General features: G+C 41.6%; 2 protein-coding genes across 2 annotated transcripts; both read left to right on the forward strand.

Annotated features, from left to right (window-relative positions):
• Position 1: 1 nt before the first annotated feature.
• On the forward strand, positions 2-7,658 carry LOC5513059 (ketosamine-3-kinase). The gene is made up of 8 exons (XM_001633359.3): positions 2-210; positions 343-426; positions 1,127-1,230; positions 2,022-2,148; positions 2,757-2,810; positions 5,033-5,174; positions 5,593-5,767; positions 7,394-7,658. The coding sequence occupies exons 1-8, from the start codon at positions 43-45 to the stop codon at positions 7,458-7,460; spliced, it is 921 nt and encodes a 306-aa protein (XP_001633409.1). The 5' UTR covers positions 2-42; the 3' UTR covers positions 7,461-7,658.
• Positions 7,659-11,223: 3,565 nt separating this feature from the next.
• Positions 11,224-17,193, forward strand: LOC116618662. Its single transcript, XM_048726505.1, has 6 exons — positions 11,224-11,451; positions 11,610-11,654; positions 11,886-11,972; positions 12,325-12,533; positions 13,297-14,741; positions 15,776-17,193. The coding sequence occupies exons 1-6, from the start codon at positions 11,334-11,336 to the stop codon at positions 16,476-16,478; spliced, it is 2,607 nt and encodes an 868-aa protein (XP_048582462.1). The 5' UTR covers positions 11,224-11,333; the 3' UTR covers positions 16,479-17,193.
• Positions 17,194-17,489: the final 296 nt, after the last annotated feature.

Below are 17,489 nucleotides of genomic sequence, written 5' to 3' on the forward strand. Positions count from 1 at the left end.
CCGCTGTATGGGGCTCACTGTGGGCTCAGGGTGGAATCCAATATGGCGCGCGTGATTTCCGACGAGGCCTTGGAGGCTTTCTTGAAGAAAGAGCTCAATACAAGTAAACTTGTGAGCACCGGCCACTTCGGAGGCGGTTGCATTAACGAGGGTCAAAGCTATGATACGGACCATGGGGTGATTTTTGTGAAAATTAACAAGAAAGATGAGGTAGGCTAGATTTAGTTATCTTGCACGCGATAGTAAAGGACGTGTCATCCTGTAACAATGCAAGGCGTGATATCAATTTCCCTTCTATAAAAGAAAAAAGTGATCCATGATATGAATGCTTATTATTTTCAGTCGAGAAGGATGTTTGAGGGGGAGTATTTGTCCCTTGATTTGTTGGACAAAACGGGAGCAGTTGTCGTCCCAAAGCCAATCAAGGTAAAACGAGCGAATGGTTACAAAAGGCAAGTACGAGTAGAATAACATTTTATTGTTCTGGTTAAAGTATTAGAGTATAATGACATAATAATACGTCGATTACACTCTGGCACCTTGGTGTCAAGGGATAAATAATTCTTTGGATTATCTGGAGGAATATTTTGCAACCATCTACGTGTGATATAGTGGTCACGCGAGCCTTATAGGGGCCGCCAGGTGATTTGGTGGTAGCCTTATTGTTTTATTGCCATTAAGTGTGTTGCTAGACCCAGTCAATCAGACTAACTCTCTCCTCAATATCTTTTTCGAGAGGGATAACTTACAACTGCAAACAGCCGGATTGTTTTCGTATTGTAGTATCATAGTCCCTAGGGAGGGTGGGGTGGTGGCACCCTATGTTTTCGCATTATATTAGGATGTGACCAAGGGTCTGCATCTCTGGACCAATTTAGGACAATATATCTTTTCAAACCAAATTGTGTTATTTATGTACCATACCTAGATGATCATGTTTCTCTGTGACATACTTATTTCAAGGTGCTAAACCATCCCCTACATGACGTCTACCAGTTTGCTAGGCCTAGATAATCATGTTTGTCTTTGACATACTTATTTCAAGGTGCTAAACCATCCCCTACATGATGTGTATCAGTTTGCTAGGCCTAGATAACCACGTTTCCTTATGAACACTTATTTTAAGGTGTTAGATCACCCTGGAGGAAGTGGTTCAATGTTAGTCATGAAACATCTGGATATCAAGACCCTGAAGAACTACCAAGCTGAGCTTGGTGGACAGCTTGCAAGGTAATGCGGCCCTCCATTGGATAGATTGCCTGACTTCACTGGTAATCTTGTAAGACAGCGTCATGACAGGCCTTGAAATATTGGGAAGAGCACAATACAAGAAACTGTATGCCTTTATTGCGCATTTCACTATATCATTTTTTGTTTTATTTTGGGAAAATGGCCTCTTCCTAACCATCCCAAGCCCCTTCTCCTTCTATGGCTCTGTAACAGTTGGGAAACGATGATAGCAAGAAATGACCTGCCACTTTGTGACTGTGGTTGCCAATTATTATCTACAATTACCATTACCTGAGATTTGTTTCTTAGGAGACTTGGGTTAGCACTGAATGGCCTCCTAGTCACATCTGTTTGCTAAAGGAGGCATATTTCACCTGCTTATCCATCATCTGACAATTTATTTTCACCCATGGAAATATCAAAAGTATCAAGTCCCCGGCTGTATTTATTTAGTATAGTTTTTTAATTTCTAGAGAGTTTGGTCTAATAGAATGTCAATTCTGTAATGGGGGAACTGGTTAAAAGCCTGAGAACTGTAGATAAACCATGCAATCTTGGTGGCCAATCATAAATGTTCCAGTGTGAAGGGATTTTGATAGCATAGATAAGTACTGTGGAAACATCAACACAGAAAGATTGTATAATTTTATTTACAAATTGTCGAATCAACAAAATGATGATATTTTACTAGCCAATCAATGTTTTGTTGACAAATTGAAGGTTACTGTTAAAGTGAATGAAAAAAAAAATGTTCCAAATTGTTTAAACACCTTTTGGTTTTTCATGTTTAGATTGCATCTGCATAATATAGAGAAATTGAATAGAGGAGATGCTGATGCCGTCTCAAAGTTTGGGTTCCCAGGAATCACTTGTTGTGGCTACATCCCTCTTAACAACCAGTGGTATGACAACTGGGTGGTAAGTGCCTGCAAGCTGTGTAAATTGGTAATCTGTGTTCACCATTGAATATGCAGGGAAATTTGCAGTTAAAGACAGAAGAGAGGTTTTGTATTCCATTGGAATGTGTGACCTGGCGAAAAACGCTTGCAGGGGATGCTTTGTTTTTCATAGAAAAAGATTGAAATGACTTCTTGTAGTTGTGACCCACCTTTTCCTGGAGTTACCATTTTCCCTTGATATGTTCACCATTTTGTCTAGGGGGGGGGGCACAGTAAGATCCTCCTTGGCTATGTCAACAAACTTTTAGACAACTAAAAGACATTTTTGAAGAAATTTATTGAGTGTAAGGACTGGAGAAGAAACAGTAACTTGAAACTGTCTTGATTCAATGTTTGTTTTGCTTGGAGCATACCAGGTCTATGCAAATCAAGAGTTAGACATTTCTTGGTATTATTTCAGGTGCATCCCCATCCTCTCACCTCCCTGGTGAAATCCTGGTGGTTTAATTAGTTTGTTAAAAAAAGCTGCTCTTATTTCAAAGTTAACTCATAAGATAGGAGTGACTTATGAATGATGTACTTGCTTGTTCGCTTTTTTGTCATTACCAATCTGTGTGACTCTTTCAGGATTTCTTTGTGGAATCAAGACTGGAGCTGCAACTTGTCATGGTTCTAAAGGAGGTTAGTCCTATTTGTAATTAATATAATGTCTTCTTATTGGCAAATATTTGCAGTTTATTACAGTAAGACTTTGTATATCTATTTTCTTTTTGCATAAGCTCCAAAATGCCTCAGACAATCAGATTCAACACATAATTTAAAATTTATATGCTGTTTATTAACCAACCTGGAGTGATAAAGGATTCTTGACATAGTCTTCCATAACAATTAATTTTTGGGGTGTGTCTGCCATTGCATTGCATGTGTGAATACTGTTGCCTAACCATGTGTGAATACTGTTGCCTAACCATGTGTACTGTTGCCTAACCATGTGTGAATACTGTTGCCTAACCATGTGTACTGTTGCCTAACCATGTGTGAATACTGTTGCCTAACCATGTGTGAATACTGTTGCCTAACCATGTGTACTGTTGCCTAACCATGTGTGAATACTGTTGCCTAACCATGTGTGAATACTGTTGCCTAACCATGTGTGAATACTGTTGCCTAACCATGTGTGAATACTGTTGCCTTATCATGTGTACTGTTGCCTAACCATGTGTGAATACTGTTGCCTAATCATGTGTGAATACTGTTGCCTTACCATTTGTGAATACTGTTGCCTAATCATGTGTGAATACTGTTGCCTAACCATGTGTACTGTTGCCTAACCATGTGTGAATACTGTTGCCTAACCATGTGTACTGTTGCCTAACCATGTGTGAATACTGTTGCCTAACCATGTGTATTGTTGCCTAACCATGTGTGAATACTGTTGCCTAACCATGTGTGAATACTGTTGCCTAACCATGTGTGAATACTGTTGCCTAACCATGTGTGAATACTGTTGCCAAACCATGTGTGAATACTGTTGCCTAACCATATGTACTGTTGCCTAACCATGTGTCAATACTGTTGCCTAACCATGTGTACTGTTGCCTAACCATGTGTGAATACTGTTGCCTAACCATGTGTGAATACTGTTGCCAAACCATGTGTGAATACTGTTGACTAACCATGTGTACTGTTGCCTAACCATGTGTGAATACTGTTGCCTAACCATGTGTGAATACTGTTGCCTAACCATGTGTGAATACTGTTGCCTAACCATGTGTGAATACTGTTGCCTAACCATGTGTGAATACTGTTGCCTAACCATGTGTGAATACTGTTGCCTAACCATGTGTACTGTTGCCTAACCATGTGTGAATACTGTTGCCTAACCATGTGTGAATACTGTTACCTTACCATGTGTGAATACTGTTGCCTAACCATGTGTACTGTTGCCTAACCATGTGTGAATACTGTTGCCTAACCATGTGTACTGTTGCCTAACCATGTGTGAATACTGTTGCCTAACCATGTGTGAATACTGTTGCCTAACCATGTGTGAATACTGTTGCCTAACCATGTGTGAATACTGTTGCCTAGCCATGTGTGAATACTGTTGCCTAACCATGTGTACTGTTGCCTAACCATGTGTGAATACTGTTGCCTAACCATGTGTGAATACTGTTGCCTAACCATGTGTGAATACTGTTGCCTAACCATGTGTGAATACTGTTGCCTAACCATGTGTGAATACTGTTGCCTAACCATGTGTGAATACTGTTGCCTAACCATGTGTGAATACTGTTGCCTAACCATGTGTGAATACTGTTGCCTAACCATGTGTGAATACTGTTGCCTAACCATGTGTGAATACTGTTGCCTAACCATATGTGAATACTGTTGCCTAACCATGTGTGAATACTGTTGCCTAGCCATGTGTGAATACTGTTGCCTAGCCATGTGTGAATACTGTTGCCTAGCCATGTGTGAATACTGTTGCCTAACCATGTGTACTGTTGCCTTACCATGTGTGAATACTGTTGCCTAACCATGTGTGAACACTGTTGCCTAGCCATGTGTTAATACTGTTGCTAAACCATGTGTGAATACTGTTGCCTTACCATGTGTGAATACTGTTGCCTAACCATGTGTACTGTTGCCAAACCATGTGTGAATACTGTTGCCTAACCATGTGTGAATACTGTTGCCTAACCATGTGTACTGTTGCCTAACCATGTGTGAATACTGTTGCCTAACCATGTGTGAATACTGTTGCCTAACCATGTGTGAATACTGTTGCCTAACCATGTGTGAATACTGTTGCCTAACCATGTGTGAATACTGTTGCCTAACCATGTGTACTGTTGCCTAACCATGTGTACTGTTGCCTAACCATGTGTGAATACTGTTAGGGAAGTGACCCTGAGCTGCAGACCTTGTGGGAGAAACTCAAAGCAAAGATTCCCGAGTACTTTGCTGGTTTGGACATCAAGCCAAGTCTGCTGCATGGGGACTTATGGGGTGGAAATGTGGGAGAGGTTGAATCTAACCCAGGTATTAATTAGTGATTAGTTAATCATTTACAATGCGGAACATGCTTCTTTAGTCACCTTGACCGTTTTTGGAAATAAGCCAAAGAATGTTGCGAGAACCACACTATCTATATCCAGCATACCCTTGTCAAACACGCCTTTGTTTTTGTCTTAATTTAGTTTCAACAATGAATAAATATCTAAGAACAGAGTTTCATATTTAATTCTCCAAATTCAAGCAAATACGCCATTAAAGCCTCTCCAAATCAGACGTGGGGAATGAATGCTTCCTCCTACTCATCATTTCTCCAGGATGACAAGATGGCGTCAGGAAGGGGGCTCTTCAAATTGGTTCAGTGTTCTTCAAAGCTTTGCAGAGTCCTGCTAGTTATGAAGACTGAACACCGTTGTTTACATGACCAGTGATTGTTTATTTTCAGTGATATTTGACCCAGCCTCATTCTATGGCCATCACGAGTTTGAGCTCGGCATCGCTGGCATGTTTGGAGGATTCAGTCCTGAGTTCTACGATGCCTATCACAAGCTCATCCCCAAAGCCCCAGGCTTCGATGATCGCCATAACCTTTACCAGCTCTTCCATTATCTTAATCATTGGTAAGCATGAATGCATTCCTTATACAGTAAAAACCCGCGTGTAAGAACCTAGTAATTTGTAGAAAATAAAGGCAGAAATTTTGGATTTTAATACCCCAAAATATAAGAACCTACTTAGCCAAAAAATTCAAAAGGTTCTTATATGATGGATTACTCTATGAAAAATGAAACAAATTATGGGGCTTTAAAATATAAATGTGCTTAAGGTAATTCCCTTGAAATAGTTCTACAATTCAGAATTTTTTAAAACTTGGCATAAACAATATTGAAGTTAAGGGCTTTCAAAAAATGTAATAAAAAAATAGGGGTACCGACCCCGTTTTCACAACAGAGGGGCGTAGAGTTGACGCGTTTTTACTGATCGCGCAAGGAAAAATCCCTTCAAAAAGAGTGCCTATAGTCTTTAGAAAATCAAGTTCTGCTTGTCGAGCTGCCATAATCCGATCTCCTAAACAATAACCCGTAGTAGCTAATGTTCAAAACAAATCACATTTTAAGAGATCGCACAAAAAGACATTTTTTTCTCCACTATTCATACGGTAAAAGCGCCATTTTGAAGTATTTTTACGGCTTTTAAGAGAAATAGCAAAACTTCTACAACCCAACTTTTTTTCTTCTTTAAGTATATCATTTTTCCGTATATATTTAACTATTTTAGGAAATAAAAAATGGCGGTAACCGACTTCGTTTTTCTGTCAAAGCGATTTTAAGTAAAAAACGCGCGCCTTTTGCTGTGTTTTCTTGTACAACTGTGGCGCGCGCGCGCACTTAATACCGGAAAATTCGAACAAGCAGCGCGCGCCACTATGCACAGGGGTGCGCATCACTATGCGCAGGGGTGCGCATTACAATTCAAGGAAATTACCTTAACCAAAAGATAAGATTACAGATATAACATGCATACAGGATATCTCTATATCAAAGTATCTATGCTTTCAGGCACACTTCCTTAATTATTAACCCTACTGCTGATTAAGCAACTTGGAAAAAAAATTAAGAACCTAAAAAGAACCTATTTTGCCGTAATTGTTAGTAACTATCCCAAAATATAAGAACCCGCCTTGCCAGACCTGTAAAAGTATAGGTTCTTACACGCGGGTTTTTACTGTATTGGAATGTTAACAGCAGTGCTATAGTGCTTACAAGGGCTATCGGAGCCGGTGCCCCACCACTCCAGTTTTTCCAAACAAACGAAGAAAACTGACTAGTAAAGTTGTGCGCTTTGCATCAAGTACTGGTTTATTTTTATACACAAACGGTAAACCATCTGCGCGGTCTACCTTACCATAATTGAAAGATTCTTACAGGAGTAAAACAATGATTAATATTTGAATTGTAATTACATTTTTTTTGAAATACGGTTGCACTCGAGAGTTCCTGTATCATAACCGGCAACTATTAATTAATTCGCGTAATTGAAAAACGAATGAATGTTTGAAAACGTATTCCCATTAATGTGTCTTCAAACACCCACATGACCTTAAAAACCGTATATTTACCATTAAAACGTTATCCAAGATGTAACGCGGCCCACGACACGCATATTCCGGGTACACATTTTTTTTAATGCGTGTACACAAACAAGCTACGGAGGATATTTACCTCTATGTTTGCTTACTTTTCTAGGAATCATTTTGGTAGCTGTTATCGTCCAGCGGCCCTAAACATTATGAGGAAGCTGACGGCCATTTGATGAGCGCTTAGAACCACTTTTTTTCGACACTATGCTTGACAGCTTCCACTATGCCAGGCGTGTGAAATGCTGTATAGTGATCTAAGATGGCTATTATCAAAACCGATTGGACTAAGAACACGTGATTTGAACAGGGATAAATAACGAGGTCTGAGACTTCTGTAATGTGTTGACGTGCAATAAAAATTTCTTTGTGCATGTTAGAATTTAATTTGTTGTTAGAACTTGTTCCGAGGAGCGTATAAATCTCCGAACTTTGCTCATGGATAGTGATGTATTAACTGTTCATCTTCTGCTTTCGCTAAGAAGTGCTCTTCCACCGATCCTTTATTAATAATTAAAAACCGATATGTATCGTTTTTCTTGTTATCAGGACGGTGAAGCTCTAGCACGCGCGCAATGCATCGTTTGTGTCGTCACATACGCGAGCGCCTTCTTCCAGAAATGTGCATAAATTTCAGTGCATAGCATGGTAGAACATAAAAAAGGACTCCAGGCTGGGTCTTAACGAGTTACCCAGGCTAAAACCCCTCTCCGCTGCATGGCCAGCAAGACTGTGCCTTTTCGCTTTGTGCAAGGGCTGTGGGATGAATTTGTCAGAGAGAGATTCTTTGCTGCTGCAGTCTCAGAGAGTAAGCACTTCTTCCAGAGCAATGTGTATTCCTATCGCCAAAGATTTATAGACCGAATGGAGATCTGCGCCTTTTCGCATCTTACAAGAACTGTGGGCGGAGTTTCAAAGAAAGGGATTCCTTCCCATCGCAGTCTCGGAGAGTAATCACTTCCTCAAAAACCTTGCAAGCGTTCGTAAAACATTTCTACCTCTCCTTGGATGGTACACGATATATATGCTCCTGATGGTGCATGCATAAGCGCTATGTTCTACACGCTCTTTTACAGGTTTAATATTAACACCCAGGTCAGGATGGCGAGAGTGTTCCATAGGGTGGGAATGCGAGCAAAGACAGGTTTCAGTCGCCTGATCAGCTTTGCAGTACGTCCTGCGTTTCTCATGACGCTGTTATGTGTCCGCGCATTTATTTATTCTTTATCGGTGCCCATGTGGATATCGCACATGCTCTTGAAGACTCCAATAGACATGATATCATTTCTCACTTTCAGTTCACTAAGGTTAAGGGGGTTACTGCGCATGTTCATGGATATACCAATGGCAGGTTTTCTGATCGTCATACCCGATGTAGTTCTAACCTCATTTATTACAATGAGTCGGTTTATGACATTTTATGCTGTCAAAATAGACAGTGCTAATCAGTTCACATACAGGATGCTGTTTAAAAGTTTTTTAAAGAGTTCTTTAAAAAACTTTGCTTCGCTTTTAAGGCTCCCTAGGGAAGTTTTCCAATCAATCTTCCGTAAAAATTATTTAGAAACGCCCGCACGTGTACTAAGAGTATGGCTGCGTCAAAATGTATCCCTCCAAGAAATCTTGTGATTCGTTGCAATCAGAGGGGTCACTTCCAACACCGAACATCAAGGATTGTATACAAAGGAAATGCCCCCAAAAAGGGAACAGCCCGGCAAAAAGACAATTTACATAAAAGAAATACAAATTAGGGGATTTATTTTTTGATACAAAACATCACCGAGGATGGAAGAAGAGCTGTGATGATTTTCCAGTCAGCTTATACCTGGGCTGTGGGTTTCCAAGATAAGGTAATACCTAAGCCCGTACCCAGGGCACACGCACGCACACGCACACAACGTCGGGTTCGCAATGTATAACTCTGGTATATCGTAAATCTATTAGCCAAACGTTTTTGTTGCCGGATCTGATAATAAAGGAGATATTGCAATCTCTACCTGAGCTGTGGATTTCCAAGAAGGTAATACCTGGGCTGTGGATTTCCAAGAAGGTAATACCTGAGCTGTGGATTTCCAAGAAGGTAATACCTGGGCTGTGGATTTCCAAGAAGGAATACCTGGGCTGTGGATTTCCAAGAAGGTAATACCTGGGCTGTGGATTTCCAAGAAGGTAATACCTGAGCTGTGGATTTCCAAGAAGGTAATACCTGAGCTGTGGATTTCCAGAGAGGTAATACCTGGGCTGTGGATTTCCAAGAAGGTAATACCTGAGCTGTGGATTTCCAAGAAGGTAATACCTGAGCTGTGGATTTCCAGAGAGGTAATACCTGGGCTGTGGATTTCCAAGAAGGTAATACCTGAGCTGTGGATTTCCAAGAAGGTAATACCTGAGCTGTGGATTTCCAAGAAGGTAATACCTGGGCTGTGGATTTCCAAGAAGGTAATACCTGAGCTGTGGATTTCCAAGAAGGTAATACCTTGGCTGTGGATTTTCAAGAAGGTAATACCTGAGCTGTGGATTTCCAGAGAGGTAATACCTGGGCTGTGGATTTCCAAGAAGGAAATACCTGGGCTGTGGATTTCCAAGAAGGTAATACCTGAGCTATGGATTTCCAAGAAGGTAATACCTGGGCTGTGGATTTCCAAGAAGGTAATACCTGAGCTGTGGATTTCCAAGAAGGTAATACCTGAGCTGTGGATTTCCAGAGAGGTAATACCTGGGCTGTGGATTTCCAAGAAGGTAATACCTGAGCTGTGGATTTCCAAGAAGGTAATACCTGAGCTGTGGATTTCCAGAGAGGTAATACCTGGGCTGTGGATTTCCAAGAAGGTAATACCTGAGCTGTGGATTTCCAAGAAGGTAATACCTGAGCTGTGGATTTCCAAGAAGGTAATACCTGGGCTGTGGATTTCCAAGAAGGTAATACCTGAGCTGTGGATTTCCAAGAAGGTAATACCTTGGCTGTGGATTTTCAAGAAGGTAATACCTGAGCTGTGGATTTCCAGAGAGGTAATACCTGGGCTGTGGATTTCCAAGAAGGAAATACCTGGGCTGTGGATTTCCAAGAAGGTAATACCTGAGCTATGGATTTCCAAGAAGGTAATACCTGGGCTGTGGATTTCCAAGAAGGTAATACCTGAGCTGTGGATTTCCAAGAAGGTAATACCTGAGCTGTGGATTTCCAAGAAGGTAATACCTGAGCTGTGGATTTCCAGAGAGGTAATACCTGAGCTGTGGATTTCCAGAGAGGTAATACCTGGGCTGTGGATTTCCAAGAAGGTAATACCTGAGCTGTGGATTTCCAAGAAGGTAATACCTGAGCTGTGGATTTCCAGAGAGATAAAACCTGGGCTGTGGATTTCCAAGAAGGTAATACCTGGGCTGTGGATTTCCAAGAAGGTAATAGCTGAGCTGTTCCCTGCTAGCAGAGGCCTCAGAACCCTACTGCACTTGATGGATATGTTATATTTTCATAGTTTGCAAAGAATGCCCCTTTCCAATAAACGCCTCCTATCTATTGAACGCCATCCCTCGTCAGGTCCAAATCTGAGCGAAGTAGGGGGCTTTTAGCGGCAAAATAGATGCAACAAGAAGCAACTTATGCAGCGCTTACGAAAAAGACACAATTTTTCTTTCAAAAATGGTTCATTTTCATTTAAACATTTTACTTTTTCGTCGTTCTTTGGCGAGACGGGCGCAATCAATTCTGTGTATATTTTGGTTTAATTTGCCATCTAAAAGGTCACGTAATCTTTAGCGCAAGTCCCCTAATGAACATAGTTCCAGTTATAACAAGAAATTTGGGCTATCCCAGTTTGAGTTAGTCGAGTTTTGCTATTCGTTGATTGAAGATGCTGTGGTTCGTGGCCGAAAAAGTTATCGGAATGGGATTCGATTTGAATTAAAACCTACCCAAATCGGCTGAAAATGGAACCGAACCCGTGTATTCGTTCTAATTATGAGGCGCGCGCGTTTCGTCACGACCTCAATAATGACGTCACAATGGTAATCATACATTCCCGCAGTGCGCCAATGAGCGGTATTTAGCCATGCTTTGGCTAATCGTGGGCGCTATTTTAGGCACTATCTTAGGGATTGTTGAATATCTCTACCCAGAACTACAGCTACTATATTTGCCGAAACTCATTGCAGGAAAGACATGTAATTGTAAGTAGAAAACGGAGATTGAAAAAGCTTGGGAAGCGACTCTGTGGCTCCGCTAGTAGAACGCGTTCCATCTCAACAGCTTGCTTTATTATCTTTTAAGATACTCTGGTTTATTTGCCATGAGTGGAGTTAGATTCAGATTTCTTTTGTTATTCCAGTGATTTTACAAATTGAAGGATCGTCATCTTCGGATCTACAATCAGGTAAATCCACTTATTTCAGTTTCAGGGCTTCTTGTCCGTCCGTCGGCCTTATCTTTATTTTCTATCATTTTTCTTCTTTCTGTCTGATTTTTCCAATTCTTTTTCTGCCTGTCTTCTTTCTTTCTCTTTCTTCCCTTTCTTTTTCTTTCATCGCGTCTCTTCTCCTATGACTTCTCTGTCTACCTGGTTATGTTTAGCTAAGTACCCGACCCTCATTCTCCTCTTTCCCAGTGTTCCTGGAGGCAGGGCGCGGGAGTTTCGGATACTCGACGATCACACATATCCCAGATGTCTTTGGCACCAGTTTTAATTTGCCAGGTGAGTTTTTTTTTGTAAAACGAAAAGTATTATATAATGTGGTATGATAATACCACGGTTAATTTGCCAAAAATAAATAAATAAATAAATAAATAAACATAGCCAAGTCTGTTACTTTACTAATGATATTTGATTGAAAGTTTCTCAGATACTTGATTGAATAAGACAATGGAAATGGATTCTTTGAGTCACTCGTTATGTGCAGAAGCTTAAAATGGCGGCGTGACTGGCTTTCTTTTATTTAACGCACAAGATTGTACGAAAAACTGTCGCTTACTTTTCAAGTAGAGTGTAATCCCAGAGCTTAGTAGGTTTAAAAGATGTATCACTTTATGTTTTCATTTCCGAGTAGTGAACATTGTGGCGGATGGCACAGCCCTCGCAGTCGTCCCCAATGAGGCACACCCACCCCCATGGGAGCAGCACATCCCGTTCATCTGGACCTATCTGGCGACGACCGTGCTACTCGTCATTATCGTCCTGCTGGTCGACGCCTTGACAAAGAGCAATGCTGAAATGCGAGTGTTAAAACGTAGACCAACGAGCAGACGGCACAAAAGGGTGAGTACATAGTGAGGTAGCGTGCGTAGCAAGCCAAAAGGGTTGGAAAAGAAGAGAGGCAGAGACGAGGCGCGCGAAGTCTACCCGTTATCTAAGTGAGGGCTTGCAGATGCTAATGATGTTAACCGCGTTCTGGTTGGCCTTGCGCGCGTTAGCCGCAATCTTGCGTTAGCCAAGAGGCGTACGGGGTCGGTTGCAAGGGTTCCCTTTCTCTGCATTAGCTCCATCCTTTCTTTCCTGGCGCGCGGGATCTATTCCTCATTTTTTCTTAAACCCTTTAAAAGTGAGGCAGTGCTGTGTTCTGGCATTTAGAAATGGGATTGGATCCTAAATATCCATCCATTTTTGACGTGAAACTAGTGCAAAAAAAGAAAAACATATAACGTCACTGACACTTGTATCATCAGCTCAAAAAAAAAAAAATCGCGGTGACTTTAAAAAAAAGTCAAACAGTAAATCTAGCTTCTAGACTCGTCCAAAAAGTACAAAAAGTACACACGGCCACCCTCAAGTCTACACCAGCCGTCCTGAAATGTTTAATGTTGTTTGTAATAGGAAATGAAGTTACAGGTCGACCAATATCCTAAGCTTGCTCCCCATACATCCCCGAGCACAGGAAACCAGGTCTGAAAACCTGGGACTAGGCTGAGCAAAGTCCTTGAGATTTCGAAATTATTGAGATGCCATCTGGACTTTTCATCTCCATAGTGGTCTCCAGAAGCGACCCATAATAAATAACGATACCATTCACTTATTTTCACAGAAGGACAAGAAATCTCGACGTCTTCAAAGGCACAAGAAGCCTAAGAGTGTGCAGCTTCCTCTCTATAGGCTACCAAAGTCCAAGTCTCTCCCTGAGATGCGTACCCCTGCATTCACTGCCTTGCCTCGTTCAAGCTCCTTCAGTAACATGGACTTAAAGGGAGCCAAGCACTCCACACTTGAAGACGCGGTTTGCAGGATCCGAGCCCTTGCACAGTCAACTGTTATAACGACTGCAGGTCAATCACTTCTTGATGCTGTCAAAATCGATTGCATTTCGATTGCTAGGTCGAACTCCTTGCCAAGTATTATTGGGAACCCTCCTTCGGAGAGCGCTATAAAACCACGCTTGGTAAAAAGCCTGCCTGTTGCAGCAGCCGGCGCAAAATCTACTGAGATTGGACCGACTGTACATCCGCTCCGTAGTTATAACCTAATCGGGAGACTTCTCACCCGCATCAAATTCAAAAACACAGGAACTAGATACACGGCGCAGGATAACAAGAACGAGGAGTCAAGGGAGAGGCTCAAAACCGTCCCAATGAAGATCGCAAAGTTTAAAACATCATCTATTTCTGATTTAACGGCTGGAAGCAAGAAGGCCACAGGGCGAGATAAAGCTTCTACTCAAAGATCCATTTCCGAGCCTTCCTTGTCAGTAGGAAGATCTAGCAAGGGTCAAGACCATCTAAAGAAGCCTTCCTTAATTGCCCGTGTTCTCAGTGTGCTCAAAAGGTTCAAATCAAGGAGACCCTCAAGATCTACCTCAGCTGATGTTGTTAGGCAAAAGTTCCATCAGGCTGGCCAGACCAAGCGTTGCTTGTCCGCTCCGGTTCTTTCCGAGTCGGATCCCCGCTTAATGCTGCTCTACGATGTGAACAGAGCAGACCATAGCCTGCTGCCATTCCTTGACCAAGAAGCAAATGGTACACTTGCTTTCTTCGAGAAGTCTTCAACACATCTGAAGACGGATGATCATGAGTTCAACATCTTGCCTCAGACATCCCTCTTAGACCATGAACAAATTGAAACTATGACAGCACCGATTCCTGGTGAGGTTGATAGTACGGTAACATCGAAACCTGGTCAGACTGCTGTTGAAGTTGCAGAAGAGGCGCTAGTATGCGCCGAGCAGAAAGACTCCGAGATCAAGTCTCCTGCTTCTCTGCAACATGATGTTCTGTCAAACAAAACGCAGTTTTCAGAGGGATTCAGAGCTTCCACACAAAGCGAACTGTCTGAAAAAAACAGCGGCGATCCTGCAATGGAGCCCGATCTTCCTGAAGTCTACGCATCACCTGCGGAGATTTTCGAGGACATGAAATGTCTTTTCCGCGCTCTTGTGGAAAATATCAAAACTCTGAACTCCTTTCCTCTTTCTACTATCACGGCCTGGAGTAACAGCATAAATGAAAGAATCACATCGGCTATCATCCCAGAGCAGAGGTAAGTTGAGAAACCTTGTTATTATGTCCATTTCATACTATAGAGAAATTCATAATCGATGAGGGAATTCTACGGTAAATTTTACGCGAAAAACGATATCGTTTTTCAAGTGAAATTTTTCGTGGAATTCACGAATCAATGATGAATTAATTTTGAATCCTATGGTCAAATTCTTTTTATATGGTTGAAGAGACTTTTATGCGCTATTTATAGTTGTCGAAGAAGAAGTTCGTAGTTGTTATTTTACCAGCCAATAAAAGGCGGTTGTGGTACAGAGGCTCAGGATTTTTACGCTTGGTGTGTAGCGAATCTGGTGCTTTTTTCTGTTGTTGTAGGCCGTGATACACTCTTTGAATGCTTGTATTTCGGTTGATTGTATTTTCATTCATGGTTTTTTGTCTTTAGTGCGCCAAGTCGCCGTTTGTTTCCTACTCGCAAGAGTCAAAGGATTGGAAAGTTTTTCAACTTCTGGCAAATTCAGACTAAATCTCAGAGCGAAAGTTTCTTCCTAAACAAGTCCATCAATCCATGCCAAAACTAGTTTGATGAGAACTTTGCTTTTCTCAGCTAAGCTAAGTTTGAAAGATATGATTCGCGTTGGGAAAAATTTCGCGGTACACCTGTGCTTTCATTGAATTCCACTCAACTATTGAATTCCACAAAGGGTCTCACTCTGTTTTGACCAATGAGAGCGCGCGTATGAATATGACTATAGGATTCAAAATAAAAATTTAACATATTTAACAGACTTCCGCGAATTATTCACATAATTTCTTAAAGTATGAATTTGACATCACAACAAAGGTGTGGCTAGCGATGGCTCTTGACCGATCTCTGTGTATTCAGACTCATCTTGTTGTCCTAACGTTTTTTGACGAGAAATTGGTTCCGCAAGTGATTAGAGTAGATCAAAACCTTTATTTGAAAACAAATCAGAACACAGGGATCGCGTTGATAATACAGTTGCGTCACTCTGTAATACCCATCCATAAAATTTTCACTTCTGTCGTTAACGTAAGATTTTCTTGATCTAGCTCCAAGACCCAATCGCCCAAGCCAAACAAGATCAAGTATTGCCAACTCGTGACCAGGGGGACAAGACATCAAGGCTGGTACGACCTAGCTTGTCCCGGCGTGCAGTGCGCGACCATGGCGTACCTTGCGGTGCTAAGATCCTGCATCAAAGACATCAGAAAATGGACATCACAAGACCTTGACTCTCTGATCAAGACAGGGGACAAGGAGCACAGCAAACGGCTAACGGAGGTCAAGCTTACCCAGAGCTCAGCCCTCCTCATCGACGAACTAAACCTTCAGATCAAAGTCTGGAATCGTCAGTTTATCGTACAGAAAGAGGTCTGCTGTGGTGACATCATCAAGGATGTCAGCTCATGGACGGATGAGTGTAACGATCCATATCTCCCCCTGGAACGCAGCTTTGAGCAACTGAAATACTATAACAAGTTTCTACTCCGCTTCATGAACCTGACCATCGCTATTATTCGAACGTCGACTGGCTGGATTATGTACGATTCGCACGCCAGGGATAACGAAGGATACGCTGATCCTGATGGATTTTCTGTTCTCTTGGCGTTTGATGACGCCACGAGCGTGATTAAACATATTCGGCAGTTTGTGGACTGCAAAGGATTTCTGGAGATGTCTAACTTGCCGTTAAACGAATGGCAGCGATCGTATGAGTTGGTCGGCTTAACTGTTATGCTATCTGGGAGATGATACGTCCTAGGGATTCTGCTTGGGATGTCTGTATCTGTGTCAATGTCCATCCAATGGTCATCTTGAGATGTATCTATCACTGCTTTTACTGGGAAAAAATCTCGAGCAAAGGTGGTTTAAGCCTGAGACATCATATCAAAACTACTATTTCTGGAAAATAAATCTTAAGCCAAGGTGGTTTAAGCCTGAGATTTCTTTTCGTCACTACTATTGCAGGAAAATAAATCTTAAGCCAAGGTGGTTTAAGTATGAGATTTCTATTTATCACTATGTCTGGAAAATTAATTTTAAGCCAAGGTGGAGAACAGCACTCAGCGTACCTAACCCCGGTGGTACCATCTACGTTAGATAGGAGTACAGCACTGAACTTACCTTACCCAGTAGTACCATCTACCTTAGATAGGAGAACAGCACTCAACCTACCTAACCCCAGTGGAACCATCTACCACAAATAGGAGGACAGCACTCAACCTACCTAACCCCAGTGGTACCATCTACCACAAATAGGAGAACAGCACTCAACTTACCTAACCCCAGTGGTACCATATCTACCACAAATAGGAGAACAGGATCTTTGATAGAGAAATTAGCCCTACAAGTATTTTATTGACTTTATTTTATTATATTTAACAAAATAGGTTTGAGTACATTTTGGTAGATGATCTGTTGATCCGTGCATACTGTAAATGACCCAATAAAACCCCTATATCAAGAACGCCTCTGATCTAATGAACGCCCCCCCCCCCCCCTAAGCTTACAAGTTTGTAATAAACGCCCCCTGTATTTAACGACCCCCTCCCCTTCCCCGCTCCCTTCTCTGCCAGCTTAAAAACAAACGACATAGGAATTCCGGAAATATAAATGGTAATTTAATTGCCATCTTGCTTAATCGACACTGGTACTGAAAAGCGAGTAGCGTCTTGTTCAATGTCAAGTCCAAAATAAGGGTACCGGTCTTTAACGTTCCTGATCTTATTTCTTAGGATGTCAGCAATTTTCTTTCGTTTTGTC

The sequence above is a fragment of the Nematostella vectensis genome, chromosome 4, assembly GCF_932526225.1.
Source record: "Nematostella vectensis chromosome 4, jaNemVect1.1, whole genome shotgun sequence".
Taxonomy (NCBI): Eukaryota; Metazoa; Cnidaria; class Anthozoa; order Actiniaria; family Edwardsiidae; genus Nematostella; species Nematostella vectensis.